This window comes from Phyllostomus hastatus, unplaced genomic scaffold, assembly GCF_019186645.2.
Source record: "Phyllostomus hastatus isolate PE091 unplaced genomic scaffold, TTU_PhHast_1.1 phas_scaffold_28, whole genome shotgun sequence".
Lineage (NCBI taxonomy): Eukaryota > Metazoa > Chordata > Mammalia > Chiroptera > Phyllostomidae > Phyllostomus > Phyllostomus hastatus.
In genome coordinates this window covers 5,618,896-5,636,284 of record NW_025334022.1, presented here as the reverse complement: position 1 = coordinate 5,636,284, position 17,389 = coordinate 5,618,896, and the positions used below count along the sequence as shown (strand labels likewise).

Genomic DNA, 17,389 nt, shown 5'->3' with positions numbered 1-17,389 from the left:
TTTAAACATTCCAACACATGAATGGTAGGGATGCCAGAAGGGGAAGAGGAAGAGCAAGAAATTGAAAACTTATTTGAACAAAATATGAAGGAGAACTTCCTCAATCTGGAAAAGCAAATAGACTTTCAGGAAGTCCAGGAAGCTTAGAGAGTCCCAAGGAGGTTGGACCCAAGGAAGCACAGAGTGGCGTATCATAATTACATTAGCCAAGATTAAACATAAGGAGAGAATCTTAAAAGCAGCAAGAGAAAAGGAGACAGTTGCCTACAAAGGAGTTCCAGTGAGATTATCAGCTGAGTTTTCAAAAGGACCCTTGCAGGCAAGAAGGGGCTGGAAAGAAGTATTCAATGTCATGAAAGGCAAGGACCTACATCCAAGATGACTCTATTCAGCAGCAAAGCTATCATTTAGAATGGAAGGGCAGATAAAGTGCTTCTCAGATAAGGTCAAATTAAAGGAGTTCATCATCTCTAAGCCCTTATTATATGAAATGTGAAAGGGATTTACCTAAGAAAAAAAAGGTGATCAAAACTATGAACAGTAAAATGACGTCAAACTCATAACTTTCAACAATGGAACATAAAAACAAAAACAAAAGCAAACCTAGAACAGGAAGAGAATCACAGAAATGGAGATCACATGGAGGCTTATCAGTGGGGAGGCGGGGAATGGAGGAAAAGGTACAGGGAATAAGAAGCATAACAGGTAGGCATAAAATAGACAGGGGGAGGATAAGAATAGTATAGGAAATGGAGAACCTAGAGAACTTATATGTATGACCCATGGACATGAACTAAAGGGGAGGATACTCGAGGGAGGGGGGAAGGGAATAAAGGGGAGAAAAAATGGGACAACTCTAATAGCATAATCAATAAAATATATTAAAAAACCAAAACAAATAATTTTCATTTCTGTTATTGTGTTTTTTAGATCTAGAGTTTGGTTTTTGATTTCTTTTTGGGTTTTCCATCTCTTCATTGACATTTCCATTTTCTTCACACATCATTTTCTTTTTTTAAATATATTTTATTCCACTTCCAGCCAAGATGGAGGCGTAGGTAGACACACTGTGCCTACTTGCACAACCAAAATGAGTTCAGCAACAATTTAGAAATAGACTAATAACCAGAACTGACAGAAACGTGAACTGTATGGAAGTCAGACAACCAAGGAGTTAAAATAGACACATTCATTCAAACCAGTAGGAGGGGCGGAGTCAGGCAGCCAGACAGAGAGGGGTTGCGGCACAAAAAGCAGTTGCACCGGGCATGTAAGGCATCCTGGGTGCACAAGACCACAGTGGGTGGACCCTGGGGGTGCAGGAGGCGGCTGGCAGACCCCAGGCATGGGGTGGCAATGGCAAGACTCAGTGAAGTGGTGATTGTGAAGCAAGGCATTGCATGCAAGGAGGTTGGCTGACCAGGCAGTGCCACATTTGTGCACAGATAAATGAGGTGAAACTAGGGAGTAAGACAGACCATACAGCCCAGGGTCCCAGTGCCGAGAAATAGTGCCTTGGGGCACGAATTGAAAACACCTGTGGGGGTTGAAGCACAGGGAGAGACTCCCAGCCTCACAGGAGAGTTCGTTGGAGAGACCCACAGGGTCCTAGAATGTGCACCAGCCCACCCACACGGTAATTAGCAGCAGAAAGGCCCAGTTTACTTGGGGGAAGTGGTGGAAGGGCCTGAAATCCCACAGAGAGTGGAGCAAGCACCATTGTTCCCTCTTGGACCCCGCCTCCACAGACAGCGTCACAACCCAGCAACTCTGTTGCCCTGCCCTGGTGAACACCTAAGGCTCTGCCCCTCATATGTAACAGGTGTGACAAGACAAAAAAAAAATGGCCCAAATGGAAGTACAGATCGAAGCTCCATAGCATATACAACTAAGTGACCAAGTGAAAGACAACTAATCTCTTGCACAGTTCAAAGCACTGGTGATCAGGATGCTCACAGAATTGGTTGAATTTGGTCACAAATTAGATGAAAAAATGAAGGTTACACTAAGGAACAGGGAACCAATAGTGATAGGAAGAAAATTGGAACTCAAATCAGTGGAGTGGACCAGAAGGAAGAAAGAAACAACCAAACAGAAAATAATGGAGAAATAAGAATTCAAAAAAATGAGAGGATTAGGAACCTCCAGGACATCTTTAAATGTTCCAACATCCGAATTATAGGGGTACGAGAAGGGGAAGAGGAACAGCAACAAGTGGAAAAGTTATTTGAACAAATAATGAAGTAGAACTTCCCCAATCTGGCAAAGGAAATAGACTTCCAGGAAGTCCAGGAAGCTCAGAGAGTCCAAAAGGAGTTGGACCTAAGGAGAAACACACCAAGGCACCTCATAGTTACATTAGCCAAGGTAAAAATGGAGAGAATCCTAGAAGCAGCAAGAGAGAAGGAGACAATAACCTACAAAGGAGTTCCCATCAGACTGTCAGCTGATTTCTCAAAAGAGACCTTGCAGGCAAGAAGGGGCTGGAAAGAAGTATTCCAAGTCATAAAATGAAAGAACCTACATCCAAGATTGCTCTATCCAGCAAAGCTTTCATTTAGAATGGAAGGGCAGATAAAGTGCTTCCCACATAAGGTCAAGTTAAAGGAGTTCATCATCACCAAGCCCTTATTTTATGAAATGTTAAAGGGACTTATTTAAGAAAAAGGAGATAAACTATCTCCTTTATTAACTATAATAAATAAATCCTATCTCTCTTATTTATTGATTATGCTATACAGTTGTCCCATTTTCCCACTTATTATTCCCTTCTACCCCACACAGCCCCTCCCTCCCACATCCCCCCCTTTAGTTCATGTCCTTTGGTCGTACATATAAATTCTTTGGCTCCTACATTTCTAATGCTATTTTTAACCTCCTCCTGTCTATTTTCTACCTACCATTTATGTTATTTATTCCCTCTACCTTTTCTCCCTCTCTCCCCCTCCCACCCTTCAGCTGATAACCCTTCATGTGATATCTATTTCTGTAATTCTGTTCCTGTTCTAGTTGCTTGCTTAGTTTGTTTTTGTTTTAGGTTTGGTTGTTAATAGCTGTGAGTTTGTTGTCATTTTACTGTTCATATTTTTTTATCTTCTTTTTCTTAGATACGTCCCTTTAACATTTCATGTTATAAGGGCTTGGTGATGATGAACTCTTTTAACTTGACCTTATGTGGGAAGCACTTTATCTGCCCTTCCCTTCTAAATGATAGCTTTGCTGCTGAATAGAGTCATCTTGGATGTAGGTCCTTGCCTTTCATCATTTTGAATATTTCTTTCCAGCTCCTTCTTGCCTGTAAGTTTGCCTTTTAAGAAATCAGGTGATAGTCTTATGGGCAATCCTTTGTAGGTAACTGTCTCCTTTTCTGCTTTTAAGGTTCTCTCCTTATATTTAATCTTGGCTAATGTACTTATGAAGTTCTTGGTGTGTTCCTCCTTTGGTCCAACTCCTTTTGGACTCTGAGCTTCTTGGACTTCCTAGAAGTCTATTTCCTTTGCCAGGTTGGAGAACTTCTCCTTCATTATTTTTTCAAATATGTTTTCCATTTCTTGCTCTTCCTCTTCCTCTTCTAGCACCCCTATGATTCAGATTTTGGAATGTTTAAAGAGGTCCTGGAGTTTCCTAAGCCTCTCCTCATTTTTTTTGAATTATATTTTCTTCATTCTGTTCTGGTTGAATGTTTCTATCTTCCTTCTGGTCCACACAATTAATTTGATTTCTGGTTTCCTTTCTGTCACTGTTGGTTCCTTTTACATTTTCCTTTATTTCACTTAGCATAGCCTTCATTTTTTCCTCTAATATGTTACCATATTCAACCAATTCTGTGAACATCCCGATTACCAGTGTTTTGAGCTGTACATCTGATAAGTTGGCTATCTGTTCATCGCTTAGTGTATTTTCTCTGGAGGTTTGATCTGTTGTTTCATTTGGGCCTTTTTTTTTTTTTTTCGTCTTGGCATGCCTGTGACATAGTAAGGAGTATAGCTTTAGGTGTTCACCAGGCTGCAGTAACCCAGGTTGCTGCATTCTGATGCTGTAGGGTGGGGAGGGATCTGAGAGGGAACAGTGCTGCTTGTTCAAGACTGCGAGTTTTCAGTCCCTTCCCCCACTACCTACAATCAAATTGGGCCCTTCTGGTGCTGATTCCCAGGTGAGTTGGTTTGTGTATATTCTAGGACTCTGTAGGTTTCTCCAAAGAATTCTCTTGTGAGGCTGGGAGTTTCTCCCACTGCCCCTCAACCCCCACAGGTGTTTTCAGTCAGAGGGTTTGAGGTTGTATTTCCCTGCTCTGAAACCCTGGATTGTGCAGTTTGTCTGGTTCCCCAGTTGTTCTACCCAGTTTGCCTGGACACGATTGTGGTACCACACTGTCTGCCAGTCGCCACCATGTCATGATCCTCTCTACCCAGCTGTCCATCCCCCCCACCCCGCCACTGGTCAGGATGAATGTTTCTTCTTTAACTCCTCGGTTCGGACTTCCATACAGTTCGATTTTCTGTCAGTTCTGGTTGTTTTTGTTTTTAGATTTGTGGTTGTCCTTCTTTGGTTGTGTGAGGAGGCCCAGTGTGTCTTCCTACACCTCCATCTTGGCCAGAATTCTCCTCATTTTCTTATTTTCCCCATATTTTCCTTTAGTTTTTTGAGCACCTGTCAGTCAGGTGTTTTAAAATCTTTATTTGGTAGGTCTGCTATCTCATGATTTTTTGGGAAAATTCTTGGTATATATTTTTTCTTTTTCAGTGAGACATACTTTCCTATATCCTAGTTCTTGTGTGCCTTTTTGTTGTTGTAATTTTTGATAATTGGAACTTTGAATCTAATTATGTGCTAATTCTGGAAGTCTTATTTTCCTCCATTAAGTCTGGAAGTCTGATTTTTCCTCATTTCCCAGGATTTGATGGGTTTGTCTCCAAGCTGAGGATCAGTTTGAGATGTAAATTTAAGGTCTCCTTGGGTCTTTTGTGAATCTGTTACTTTACCTCAGCTTGGACAGTGATTTTACAATTTCTGCAGTGTGTGCAGGTGCTTTTGAATATACTAGTCTTCAATTTCTCACCCCTAAAAGGAGAAAAAGAGAACAATGAATAAGGGAAATGTGGTTGTCCTTAAGTCCCGCAGAAGTCACATCAGCTTGATAGGGAGAGGCTTTTAACAATGGGTGTGTGTTTAACAATAGCTGCCTGCTTCTGTGCCAGTAACTTTGTGATCAGGAGTAGCAATCGGAGCACAGGTCCCTAATTTTTGGAGAACAGTGTTTTATTGCCCATTCAGGCCTCCACAAGCTCATGTAAATTGCTCCAGAGTGTGGTGGACAACTGTGGATATGGCTCCAGAGCAGTTTAGTGGAACTACCATCAAAATAGGGTATAGAATAGTTCCATTACTTGTAAAAATTCTTCATGTTGTCACTTCAGACTGACACCCTCCCACATCCCTAAATGCTAGAAATCACTATTTAGCTGTCCATTACTATAGTTTTGTTGTTTAGATAATGCCATCTAAATGGAACCCTACAGTATATAACCTGTTCAATCTGGCTTTGTTAACTTGGCACAATGCCTTTGAGATTTATTCAAGTTGTTACATGTATCATTTATTGATTCATTTTTATGGCCAAGGGGCTTTCAGTGATATGTAGCTACTACGGTTTGTTTATTCATTCACCCACTGAAGGGCATCTGGGCTGATTCCAGATTTGGCTACTATGAATAGGGTTGCTATGAACATCTGTGTAAAGGTTTTTGTGTAACCCTTAGTTTTCATTTCAGTAGGGTAAATATCTTGGAACAGGGTTTTTGGATCACATGTTAAGAGTATTTTTAAAAGATTTTATTTATTTGTTTTCAAAGAGAGGAGAGGGAAGGGATAAAGAAGAGAGAAACATTGATGAGTGAGAGAAATGTCCATCGATTGCCCCTCACATACCCCCAACTGTGGGGACCTGTCACACAACCCGGGCATGTGCCCTGGCCAGGAGTCAAACTGGAGACATTTTGGTTTGCAGACTGATGCTCAGTTCACTGAGCCGTACCAATGGCAATAAGAGTAATTTTTACTTTTAAAACTTCTAATAAGTTTTAGAAGGAACTGCTTTCACAAATTGTTTTCACATTTCTAACAATGTAATATGAAAGTTCCAGTTTCACCACAGTCTCTCCAACATTTGCTTTTGTTAGTATTTTTATTTTATTAATTCTAATTGGTGAGGAGTTGTATCTTATTGCGGTTTCAGTTTGCATTATCCTAATGGTATAGAATATTTTTATGTGCTTATTTGCCATTTTTTATCTTTTTTTGGTGAGGGGTCTGTTTATGTTTTGTAGCCCATTTTTAAATTGGGTTGTTTTCCTATTGTTGAGTATGAGTATTATTTATATATTCTAAATAAAAATCTTTTTTTGGGGGGCTATCTGACTTGGAAATATTTTCTCCCATTCTATAGCTTGCTTTTTATTTTCTTCAAAGTGACTTAGCTTTTATGTAAGTCATTAGGTTTAGGTTGAGTGTGTTATATTATATATAATATCCAATTATTCTATCACCATCCTTCCAAAAGGCTATGCCTTCTCCACTGAATTGCTTTTTCACTATTGTGAAAAGTCAAATCTTATATTAGTGTGGCTTTATTTTTGGATGATTCTGTTTCATTATTCTGTCTTTTCTTGGCCAGTATTGCATTGTTTAAATTACTGTAACTTTGCATTGTAAACCTTATAAACAGGTAGTGTGATTTCTTCATCTTTCTTCCCTGTTTTTAAAATTATTCTAGCTATTCTACTTTCCTTGCTCTTACACATTTTGGTATCAGTTTACCTGTATCTACAAAATATCCTGATGGGATTTTGGTCATAATTGCATTAAATTGATAGATCATTTTGGTAAGAGTTGACATTTTCCTATGTTGAAACTTTGAATCCTTGAACATGGTATGGGTTTCTACTTATTTAGGTTTTCTATGATTTACTTCATCAATTTTTGCAGTTCTTGTTTTATAGATTGTGTACATATTTTGTTGGATATATATTTGTTGGAGATATATATATATATATATCAGTTGAGGGGGATATATTGTAAATACTGTTTTTTAAAATTTGGTTTCCAATTTTACAGTAGTATTATGTGTAAAATGTTTTGGTGTCATGTTCTTGATGTTTGTGTGTTAACCTTGCAATCCTGTAACCTTGCTAAAATCATGTATTAGTTCTAGGAGCTGTTTTTTAGGTTCCTTGAAATTTTCTACACATATAACCATGTTCTTTACAAATAGGGATGATTTTGTTTCTTCCTTTCCAAACTCCATGATTTTTAAAAAAAGATTTTGTTTATTTTTAGAGAGAGGGGAAGGGAGGGAGAAAGAGAGGGAGAGAAACATCAATGTGTGGTTGCCTCTCACACACCCATGATTGGGGAATTGGCCTGCAACACAGGCATGTGCCCTGACCAGGAATCAAACTAGTGACCCTTTGGTTTGCAGGCTGGCACTCAATAATCCGCTGAGCCACACCAGCCAGGGCCAAGCCCCATTATTTTTGTTGCCTTATTGCATTGGCTAAGATTACCGGTATCTTGTTGAACTGGAGGGCTGAGAGCAGGCACCCTTGTCATTTTCCTATGTTAGTGGTAGAAGCTTTCAATCTTTCATCATTCAATATAACATTTGGGCATGTAATTTTTTTTAGATGCTCTCTATCAGGTTGAGGGAGTTCCCTACTATTTCCAGTTTTTTTATCTTTTTATCATGAATTGATGTTGAATTTTGACACAACCCTTTTTCTATGTCAATTGATATGATCATGTACTTCTTATTCTTTAAACTGTTAATTTGGAGGATTTCATTAATTCAGTTTCAACCTTTTATTACCATGACACACCCCAGTTAGTGATGAGGTATTTATTATTTTTATATTGCTGCATTAGACTTGCTAACATTTTATGGAGTAAACATTTAAAATAAATGTACTAGAAAATGTTACTAAATTTAAAAAAATAAAAAAATAACATTTTTGTGTCTACATTCATGAAGGACATTAGCTTAGTCTTAGTTTTCTTTCTCCTCCTTTTTTGGTACCTTCTCCTTTCTGGTTTTGGTAGCTAGGTAATAATAGTCTCATAAAGTGAGTTGAGAAATGTTTCCCTCTCTTTTCTGGCCAAAATTTTATAAATATTTGGTAGAACTGGTCACTGAAACTGTCTAGGTCTGGAGATTTCTTATTTAGAAGTTTTTAAGTATGAATTCAATTTCTGTAATAGGACTGACCAGGTTATCTATTTCATCTATCATGAATTTGGGTAATTTATAGGTTTAGAGGAAATTCTCTATTTCATCTAAGTTCTCAAATTTATGTGCATAGAAATATTCATAATATCTCCCTTAGTATCCGTATAATTGCTGGGGGTCTGTAGTGATATCCCTTCTTTCCCTTCAGATATTGGTAGATTTTTTCCTTCTCTTTTTTTAATCCTTGTCATTCTGCCTAGAGTTTTATCAACTGTATTGATTTTTTAAAAAAGACATACTTTTGGCTTCATTGATATTCCCTGCTGTTTTTGTTCTTAATTTCATTGACTTCCGCCCTTTATTATTTTATGTATTCCTTCTTTTTTTCATTTTTTCCTGGATTCCTAAGGTGGAATTTTGGATTACTGATTTGAGACCATTCTTTTTTTAAACAATCTCATACTTTTTGATATGTTGTGTTTTTATTTTTGTCTAGCTCATAAAATGGTATAATTTCCTTTAAGAATTCTTCTTTATGGATTTGTCTTTGTAGCCACTCATAGAATTTGTCATCTGTCCCATATCTTTTGGTTCTTGGTTGTAATCAAGTGCTAAATTGAAATGTAAATAATCTCATGAAGGTTTTGATAGCTTTACTTGTTATGAATAATAAATTTGATATTCATTTACATTGCTTTATTAAGGACAGTAATGACTATCATGCATTGAGTGTATACTATGTTCTAGGCATTACGTTGATCACTTTATGTGATCATATCTCATTAAATTCTCCCACAACCATTTCAGCTAGATACTGTAATTAGTCTCATTTTAAGATTAAGGAAACTGACACACATGTTTTAAGTAACTTGTTCAGTCACTAGGCTAGTAAATGACTCTGTCTTACTATGTATCATTTGTCTTACAATGTACTGTGTACTTTTCTAAGCACTTACACTTATTGACTCCTTATAATAATCGTATGAGTCAGTACTGTTATTGTTTCCATTGTACAGATGAGGGAACTCTCACAGGACCTTCTACTGGCCCATTATCCATTTCATGTATCCAGTAGAAATCTGGGTATCAGGATGGAGGTGGGTATAGAGTGGTCAGTTGCTTACCTGTTGGGCTGTGCACTGGGTCTGTAGAGGGCAGTTGCAGTGTGTAAAAATTGTGACACTTTTGCCAGAAAAGACACAAGGTGTTCTAGTGCCTTTGGGCATGGCCTTTCCTGCCTCACTGGCATCCCAGAATTTTTTCCTACCTGGCATGCAGTCTGACACACTGACACATACTCGGAACATATGTAATGTTCATGTCAAATTTGAAGCAGGGTACAGTGGCAAGAAAATAGGCTTGAAACTTGGGGAGACCTGAGTATGACTTCTCTCTCTGCTGTTATCTGTGTGATCTTGGGCAAGTCACTTAATCACTTAGTGCTTTGGCTTTCTCAGCTATGCAGTTGTAGATGATTATGCTAAAATCTGTGAAGGTTAAATAAGATGATGCATTTGAATACTTAGCCCCATGATTGGCTCATCAAAATGCTCAGCACATGTTAGATATTTTTGTAATTATTGATATGCAAGACCTTTTTAAAAAAAGATATTATTTATTTATTTTTAGATAGAGAGAAGGGGAGGGAGAAAGAGAGGGAAAGAAACATTAATGTGTGGCCACCTCCCACATTCCCCCACTGGGGACCAGGCCTGCATCCCAGTTGGGAATCAAACTGGTGACCCTTTGGTTTGCAGGCCAGCACTCAATCCACTGAGCCACACCAGCCAGGGCAGTCATTTTGAATCTTGATGTTGGTTTTATCTTCTTTATCTTTGGCATTCCACAGCTCTTGGCATCGATTCTACCATCCTCAATATTTAACTTTTGATGCCCCAGTTTCTAATTGGACTTGTGTAAATGCCAACATTTAAGGCAAATGACAAAGCTGGCACCACAGTCTCTTATGTTGATAGAATTATGCAGAGGTTTATGCTGTGGCTGTCACATAGGAGGAGAAGACAGGCTAGACTGTACTTTACCTGAGTCCTGGAATTGCTGTTAATGACTCCTTCTCTAGGTACTGAGACTTAAGCCTGAGTTTTCAGCAGTCAGTTTCTTAGAGCAAGGAGAATCCCCAGGAGTGACACTGTTGTAAAAGAATTGGTAGCCTGGAGAGGTAGGAGTGGCATTGAATTGGTGTACCTCCTCCCTTTGATGGACCAAGCAAAGTGCTGTTAAAACTGTCAGTTTGTTATGGCCTGCCATGACTTATGAGCATTCTCCTCTGGACATTCCCTGAAAGCATATTAAAAGTCTCTGAGAGTGGATGATGGAGGTGATAGAGAGAACCCTAAAGGCAAAAAGAAGGAAAAAACAATGTCCCCAACTCTGCCTGAGGTCATTTTTGCAAATGGCCATGGCAGGGAGGCTCTGATAGAAGGCCCCAAGGGGGATGTAAGAGCTTTGGGGCTGGAGTCAGATAAACCTGCATTTGAATTTTGTCTCTTAAGTGTGCTGTTGATCAGGTCACTTTGCTTCTTTAAACCTGGTTTTATCATCAACAAAATGGGAAAGGTACCTGTCTGATAAGATTGCTATAAAAATTAAGTGATAGTGTTTATGTAAAGCCATTAAGATACACCATTCTCATAGCATTGATGACAAGAACATTGGTAAGAAATACACTGGCAAGAATGAAAAGCAGCCTTTGGGATAATGTGATGTTCCCTTGGTCTCCTTGTAAATTCTCTTAATCTTAGGCACATATCTGTGAGCTCCAAGAGAAGAGCTCAGGTCCTAGGGGTCTTCAGGGTATGAAGTGAATTCCTATCCCTGGTATAGGAGAAATCTTGGTATCTCAGGGTTGCTGTGTTAGTGTGCATATAAGAGATCAAGAGAGGGAGAGAGCTAGAGCAAGAGGGATTTACTTGAGGTTTAGGAGGCATTTTGGCTTAGCAGTGATTGTTCATGACCCATCAAGTCAGCTATTCTTCAGGACATAAAGCCTGTCATTCTTTGCTTCTCTCTTAGTAGTAAGGGGCTATTTGTCTTTAATCATAAAGAAAGATGCTTGCTATTGCCCCAGAGTCCCAACTGATTATGAGCCCAGTTCCACAGTCACGCACTTCTTTCCTTTCTACATGAAAAATGCTGTGTCCTTTGCCAAGGCCTTCCTGGCAGGTGAGTGGCTGTGGCCATCTCAAAGATAGCTGTAGTGCCCATTGAGTGCGTCAGGCTGCTGCTGCAGGTGCAGCATGCCAGCAAACAAATCACCACAGATAAGCAACAGTAGGGCATTATAGACTACATGGTGTATCTCCAAGGAGCAGGGAGTCCTGTCCTTCTGGTGCAGTAACCTGGCCAATGTCATCAGCTACTTCCCCACCCAGGCTCTCAACTTTGCCTTCAAATATAAATACAAGATCTTCCTAGGTGCTGTGGGCAGAAGAACACAGTTTTGGTGCTACTTTGAAGGAAATTGGGCATTGGTGCTGCTGGGGCCACCTCATTGTATGTCATGTATCCTCTTGATTTTGCCTGTACCCATCTAGCAGCTGATGTGGGCAGAGCTGAAGCTGAAAGGGAATTCAAAGGCCTCAGTGACTGCCTGATTAAGTTCTACAAATCTGATGGGATCAAGGGCCTGTACCAAGGCTTTAATGTGTCTGTTCAGGGTATAATCATCTACTGAGCTGCCTACTTCTCTATCTATGACACTGCAAAGGGAATGCTTCCAGATCCAAAGAATAAATCTTCATCAGCTGGATGTCTGCACAGTCCATCACAACAGTGGCTGGGTTGACTTCCTATCCATTTGACACTAAATGTCACTGCATGGTGATGCAGTCAGGGTGCAAAGGAATTAATATAATTTCCACAGGCACACCCAACTGCTGGACTAAGATTGCTTGTGATGAAGGCTGCGAAGCTTTTTCCAGGGGTGCACGGTGCAATGTTCTCAGAGGCAGGAGTGATGCTTTCGTGCTTGTTTTGTATGATGAAATCAAGAAGTTCACATAAGTTATTTCCTAGTCTTCCCTCCCCCACCCCTATGAATAGGCTTGTTGTATTAGGTAACATACCTTGAACATTCTTGACAGACTGTTGGCTGTCTATCAGTGGCAACTATTCACTGGTTGAAAATGGCAAGCAATAATATTCGTCTGATCAGGTTTCTGTTAAAGCCCTTTCCATGATGATGATGAGACTCAATATATTTTTTATTTCACTCACTCCTGATAAAAAATGAATTTGAATAAATAAAAAAATATCTGCAATATATAAAAAAAGAAAGCTGCTTAAATCCATGCTAAGAGCCCTCACAAGTGAAGTTTGTTTCTGACTTGTTCTCAACTTATAAGGGGTTTCTAGTATGTGTTTTAACCAGTGTGGTGTTGGGAAACAATATCACTACAGGATGCTGGGGCAACCACTTTTCTTCCCACCACCTCTTCCTTTAAAGTCACAGAGCCCAATATGTAAAAGAGATCAAAGGAAGCCTGGAAGACCGCCACTTCTACCCCATCCACCTCCAATAGCAGCCCCTGAAGGCATTTCTAAGAAGGTGGGGGAATGATTTGGAAAACATTGCAGTTGGTTCTCTGGGTTGTACTAGCCTTTTTATGACTAGGTTGCCTTTGGGGGAAAAGTATTAGAGGTGGCCCTGTGAATAAGCAGCCTTGTTATAAGAAATAGGTCTCTACTCTAATAACAGAGCAGTTGGCCACTGCAGTTACCCTTTTCTAATGCCACCATGGGTGCAGCAGTTGAAGCCATTGACTGGGACTGACTGGATGTTTAGGGAGCTCAGAGCCCATTATGTAATGAAGTGTTGTGTGTTCCAGACATGTTTGGGAGATTTTGAAGTGGTGATGATACTCTTCAGAATGTTTCAGTTAACACAAAATATTCAGCTTTTTATTTATTATCCAGCATTGTTTTACAGAGAGCCACTTGTATATATTTTTCTGATATGGCATGGCATAACCTGACACATTTTTGTATGCCCATCCATCAGAGTCTGAGTATGACCTAGACTTTATCTTTCTTCCCCTCCAGGATACAGATGCATATGTTGAATGGAGCTCTTCTAGCCTTACTGTTTCCTGTGGTAAATACCCGACTGGTAAGTAGCCTCTTCTAGGAACATACCACCAACATACAAAACAGCATTTTCTCACTATTTCATTATCCATTGCTAGTCCTCATACTTAGCCCATGTGTATGTGAATGTTAAAATACACATACACACTTTACCCTTGAACAACATGGATTTGAACTGCACAGGTACAGTTATATGTAGATCTTTAAAAATAAATACATATAGGACTGTAAGTGTAGTTTCTTTTCCTTATGATTTTGTTAATAACATTTTCTTTTCTGTAGCTTATATAAGAATACAGCATATAATCCATAAAACATACAAAGTATGTGTCAATCAACTGTTATTGGTAAGGCTTCTGGTCAATAGTAAGTTATTAACAGTTACATTTTTGGGGAATCAAAGTTACACATGGATTTTGATTTCATGGAGGGTCAATGTTCCTAACCCCCCATGCTGTTCAAGGGCCAGCTGTATTTAATTTTGAGGTTTCATGTAGCCGTATTTGAATACAGTGGAGCATGATGGGAATAGGAGTATTTTGTGGAACTTTGAGGCTGCAATAGTGGTTTAGGCCAGAACCAGGACAGGCCAAAAAGCCTATGGAAGGTCTTGGAGAGGTTTAGTGGAGAAAATGGGGGCTGGGAGGCCCATCCATTAGATAGAGGCTTCCAGTGTTTCTAAGGGTCTGTGGGGTGGACTCAGTCACATTGGATGAAAATAATCTGCAGAGCAAGGAACTCCCTTTGGTAAGAATTAGATTCCTTCCCCATTCATCCAAACCCAGAAGGATGTCTGGGCCACACACATCCCCTGTGGATAGCAGGTAGAATCCCACTGTGGCAAGAGGCTGGGTGATAAACAAACAGAGAGAAACAGGAGCTACAGGGCTAGGTGACAAGACCCTGTCTCCAAATTTCCATATGTAGGAGTTTAAGGGATTAGCAGGCCATGTTAGAAAGCTTAGGTAAAGAAATCACTAGTAAATCCTTCCTTCTACTTTCTATTTTCATGACTTAAGTTTGCTTCATGCATTAAGATCATAGTTTAAATTTCAAAATGATCATTTTTATTCTTTGGATAACATAGTTTATAAGGTCTTTTCATATAACAGTCATGTAAGGTAGCTAGGGCAAGTTTTTATGGTCTTTATTCACAGAGAAAGAAACTGACATTTAGGGAGTTACACACACACAGTGGAGCTTAAAGCTATAGATCCTACAGCCACAGCTATACTCACACTGTCTCTGAGGATTTAGTCATGCCTTCCCCACAAACACTCATGTATATCCTTATGATTGTCATACTTTTCTAGATGTATATTATACATCAATATAAATTAAAAGAAAAATCATTAATCTAAAACAGTAATTTTGAACCCTCAGTATATTCCAGGCTTACATAGGGGTACTATAAAAAAAACAACAACAAAAAACCCAAGTAAACTGATGAACAAAAAAACAACAACAAAAAACACTTATGCCCTGTTGCCTTCCCTCAGATCATAGGTCTCAGTCCTTGACCTTGATCCATCCTGGGTGCAGTGATTTAAAAGCTCCATTCTAACATGGAACTGCAATTCAGAGCCACTGATTTTGTATACTGATTCTGAAACTTAATGGCCATACCAATCACCTAAAGGAATGGCTAAAAAATGAGTCTTGCCAGACCCCACCTCCAGAAGGTCTCATTGAGAGGGCCTAGAGTAACACCAGGGAATGCTGATTGCATGGGCTCTCAGACCACTCTTGGAAAATCAGTGTCCTAGTTGCTCAAAATTCAAAGTTACTTCATGTGTAACTGTGGTCCAAGATCAGCATCAGAAGAGTGCCACTTGTTAGAAATATAGAATTTCATTCTTTCTGCTGCATAGTATTCCATTTTGTAAATGTACCAGTTTTTGGATTCACTTATTTACCGATGGGCACCTGGGTTACTTCCAGCACCTGGATATTGTAAATTGTGATGCTTTGAACATTGGGATGCATAGGTTCTTTTGAATTAGTGTTTCAGGATTCTTAGGGTATATTCCCAGTGGTGGAATTGCTGGGTTGAAAGGCAGTTCCAGGAGCTCCTACCCTTCGTGATAGCGTGGATAGATCTGGAGAGCATTATGCTAACTGAAATAAGCCAGATGGTGAAAGACAAATACCCTATGATCTCACGTATAAGTGGAACCTAATCAACAAAACAAACAAGCAAGCAAATATCAATAGAGACATTGAAATAAAGAACAAACTGACAGTAACCAGAGGGGAGGAGGCAGTGAAATAACATGGGAAAGAAGGGAAAGGGTCATTAAAGAACGTGTATAAAGGACCCATGGACAAAGCCAAAGAGGGCTGGAATTGAGGGTGGGAGGTGGGGGTGGGTGGGGCGGGGGTAAGTGGTGGTGGGAAAATGGAGATAACTGTATCCGAACAACAATAAAAAATGATATAAAAAATGTAGAATTTCAGGCCCTATCTCAGATGTACTGCTTCAAAATCTGGATGTTAATAGGGTCCCCAGGTGGCTTATATGGCCTAGCTTCTTTGTTCCAAAGAGCAGATAGCACTTTATAGGTTGACCATTCAACCTTCTGAAGTGGAGAATGCCAGGCTGAAAGAGGGCAGGCCTTATAGCAAGTTCTCAAGTAACATCATTTTCCTTACAAGATGCCCTAGGAACCTAATTCCTATTTATATCAATTAATCTATGGTAAAATTGGTTTCATTATACATCATTTTGCTTATAGTTGCCAAACCTATCAATGACATTAAATGAGGACTTACTCTATTGTCTCTGTCATAATAGGTCTGGCACATTAAATTCAGTGTTCCCCTGTTAGCTGGGATCCACAGTCACAGGCTTCTGGCATAGGTACATACCTTTGCCCTTCATTCTGTATTTTCCCATGGTGTGTGACTTACTTGACTTCACATAGTTAAGTGTAGAATCAGAACTCCTACCTTAGTCTCAGAGCTATAGGGGATAATACCCAAGAATGGTGTAAATCAAACAAATTGAAAACACATTTCTTATTGGCTCAGGTTTGTGGAGTAGTGCTTGGAGCTCAGGTTATTTCCTACCTGTGGAAGTAAACTGCTAAGGGATGGAAGTGGATTCAATGCTATCTTATTTCATCTCTCGATCACCCTGTTACTGTTTTCTTGAAAGATTTAGAGGTCATGTAACCAAGCAGACTGGAGCCTGTCCACGTGGCACCTTGGTGCATGACTCAACAATTTATGTTGGAAGGAACAGGTCTTTATTTACAATATTCCAACCTTGGAGGAGGGCTCGAAGCACTTTAGCTCAGAGCCCTCCTTTCCCAAGGGACCCAGCACTTCCCATGCTTCCCAAAAGTCTATAAGCCAAAAGCAAACCTAATAATTTCCCATATTCTTACCTTAAGCCAGCAGTACAAACAGTTCTCCAGTTTCTCTGGAAGGCACTAAGTCGCCATCCTCACTCACCAGCTCTCTTTTTCAGGATCTGGGGTACATTGTCATCAGCCTCTGTGTAATAATAGTTCAGGAAAGACATAAGTCCTGAAAGTCCAGATAGAGTCTGGGTTTGCAAGGCAGCAGGTCAGTGTATTGCAAGGGAGTCCTTGGTGGATCCAGAGTCAGCTAGAGCAGGAACGATGAACACAGCAACATGTCTTCTTCCTTATTACACTAGGCTACATGGCCAGATCCTGACTACAAACTACATAGTTACTTGCTTACTTCTCTTTAATGTGGCTGTTACCTCATTCATTCCTCTTGGCTCTCCTACTCCCTTCCAAGTTGCATGGCCAAATCTCTCATGTCCCTCTGCCCTTCATTTAAATCCTGACCCAGAGCCTACATGACCCCTCTTCTGACTCCTCTCACAATGGGCTACATTCTGCCAGTCCTCTGTACAGGTTACATTCTGTCAGGTGCCATCATTTGTCAGGGCAGGTGTGTCTCCCTGCTGTAGAGAAACCACCTCCCTGTTTCTTGCACAGGTGCTGTGAGCTCCCCCGCCCACATGAGTCAAAGTCACACCCAGCAGCAGTACAGCAATTAACATAACTATTAAACTAGCCAAGTTGC

The 17,389-nt window shown here is 39.9% G+C and overlaps 1 protein-coding gene and 1 pseudogene across 11 annotated transcripts in view; both read left to right on the top strand.

Moving 5' to 3' along the window:
* TMEM164 (transmembrane protein 164) overlaps positions 1–17,389 on the top strand; it is a 221,006-nt gene that overhangs the window by 111,910 nt on the left and 91,707 nt on the right. For all 11 annotated transcript variants that reach the window (XM_045817509.1, XM_045817511.1, XM_045817513.1 and 8 more), the window contains one exon: positions 13,283–13,349. In XM_045817509.1, coding sequence (XP_045673465.1) covers positions 13,283–13,349 — 67 coding nt within the window. The remainder of the gene's footprint in view (positions 1–13,282; positions 13,350–17,389) is intronic.
* On the top strand, positions 11,365–12,311 carry LOC123805003 (annotated as a pseudogene).